General features: G+C 45.3%; 1 protein-coding gene across 1 annotated transcript; it reads right to left on the bottom strand.

Moving 5' to 3' along the window:
- Positions 1-678: 678 nt before the first annotated feature.
- On the bottom strand, positions 679-1,140 carry Tsp_15388 (conserved hypothetical protein). Its single transcript, XM_003368829.1, has one exon. It carries the CDS (start codon positions 1,138-1,140, stop codon positions 679-681), a length of 462 nt encoding a protein of 153 aa, XP_003368877.1.
- Positions 1,141-1,774: the final 634 nt, after the last annotated feature.

The raw sequence follows: 1,774 nt of genomic DNA, 5'->3' as shown, positions 1-1,774 counted from the left end.
CATTCCCAGTGCAAACTTATTATTATTAGTTATTTATAACTTAGTACAGGGTTAAAAAATAATGAAAATTCCAGATAATTTTTGATTTTTCAAGTACGAATAAAAAATATTTCACCGCAAAAAAGGTGTGTATAAATTAATTGACTGATTGATTAGTTTCACTGATAGAAAATTAAAATTCTAAAATCCATAAAAAGGTTATTTTTATATAAATTAACATCACCTATGAATGCATTACGTGAGGATTTTGCAAACAGAGGTGCAAAAGTGTGCGTTTCCAAATAAAAAATACGCTCGAAAGAACATTAATTTCGGTCAAACAGAAAATATCTGCAAATAAATAGATGCTTTAAAATGTTTTTAAATTGATTAGCATTTTAATGAATCCTTCCAAGCACTTGCTGCAGTGAAAATTCATTTGATTAAAAAACATTTAAATTTTTGTTCACTTGTTCGTGTGCATTTTGCAAATGCATCTCAAACTCGGTCCAATAAAGTGCGCATGCAAATCGACTTTTACACACAGTTTGCTGACAAATGTGGCAGAATGAACAACGAATAAATTTCTCGGTTATATAACTGATGGATTAATTTAAAAAAGAAAAAAATATTACGGTGATGATGATGATTATGATTACATTGTTGTTGCTATTGTTTGCAAACCAAAAAGTTGATTACTTACTTTTTGCATAGTTTGTCGTTGTCTGGACGAGAACAGTCTGCAATGCTGGACGAATGCTTACGCAGACGGTTCAATGTCTCCGGATTGCGGTCCAGTCGATTTTCCAAGTCGGCAATCCAGCTGAAGTCGATCTCGCTGTGCAGTTCGCCGCCGGTCAGCGTATCCCGGCCGGATCCGATGGAACCTGGCCCCCGAGCTTGGTCGCACTGGACCAACAGACCGTCGTCGTCGACGTACTTGAGCGTGATTACCATTTCACCGCCCGCCGCGGCACAGTTGGTCCACGGTTGTCGTTCCGCAGTAACAGAGGATGGTTGGTGAGTTTGACGTGCGGGCGTGGCGTACTCCTCATCCGACAAAGTGAAAGCTGCCGAAGATGCGGCGCAAGAATCACTGCCAGAAAAGTGGCACTTTTCCATTTTTTCCGCTTCAGCTAACAGACGTGCATTGCGTTCCATGATCGTCTGCGCGTCGGTGGTCACAATGAGCTTTTGCTCTTCACGTTCATTTTCAATTTGTAATTGCTGTTGTTGTTGCTGTTGTTGTTGTTGTTGTTGCTGCTGCTGCTGTTGCTGTTGACGACGCTGCTGTTTCACAGAACTGCTGCTCAATTTTCGACAACAATCCGGCATGTCGTCACTTTTGTATGCAGTGTGGGATTCGGTTCGAGTTTTGGGCAACGCGTCGGCCAGATGCGGGTGTAAGTTGGTGGTGAATTTGAAAAGTCGACCAGTCTTGGGCTTGGGCGCGGCTTCTTTACCAAGCTTCTCGTCGGTGGAGAATTCAGCCGTGGAACGACGCCCAGAACGCACCGGTTTCAATGCACCGGCCATCGGCTGACGGTCGACCAGGGCCAGTTGGCGTTGCGCGCGCAAACTGCCCGCACCCTGGTAAGCGCCGCCCTGGTCAACAATGCCGTCCGGCTCATAAGCGGCGCAGTTCCGAATGCTGAGCCGGCGCCCGCTGCCAAACCGCACCCGGGAGGATAGAAAGGAGTCGGCGACAGCGGCGGACCGAACGGAGCCTGCAATCCGGCATCAGTAGCATGCAAACCGTCTGTCGCTGATCCAAGCACTCGGACAAACAATCTTC

Source organism: Trichinella spiralis, assembly GCF_000181795.1.
Source record: "Trichinella spiralis strain ISS 195 chromosome Unknown Scfld1807, whole genome shotgun sequence".
Lineage (NCBI taxonomy): Eukaryota > Metazoa > Nematoda > Enoplea > Trichinellida > Trichinellidae > Trichinella > Trichinella spiralis.
This window is presented reverse-complemented; position numbering and strand designations above follow the sequence as displayed.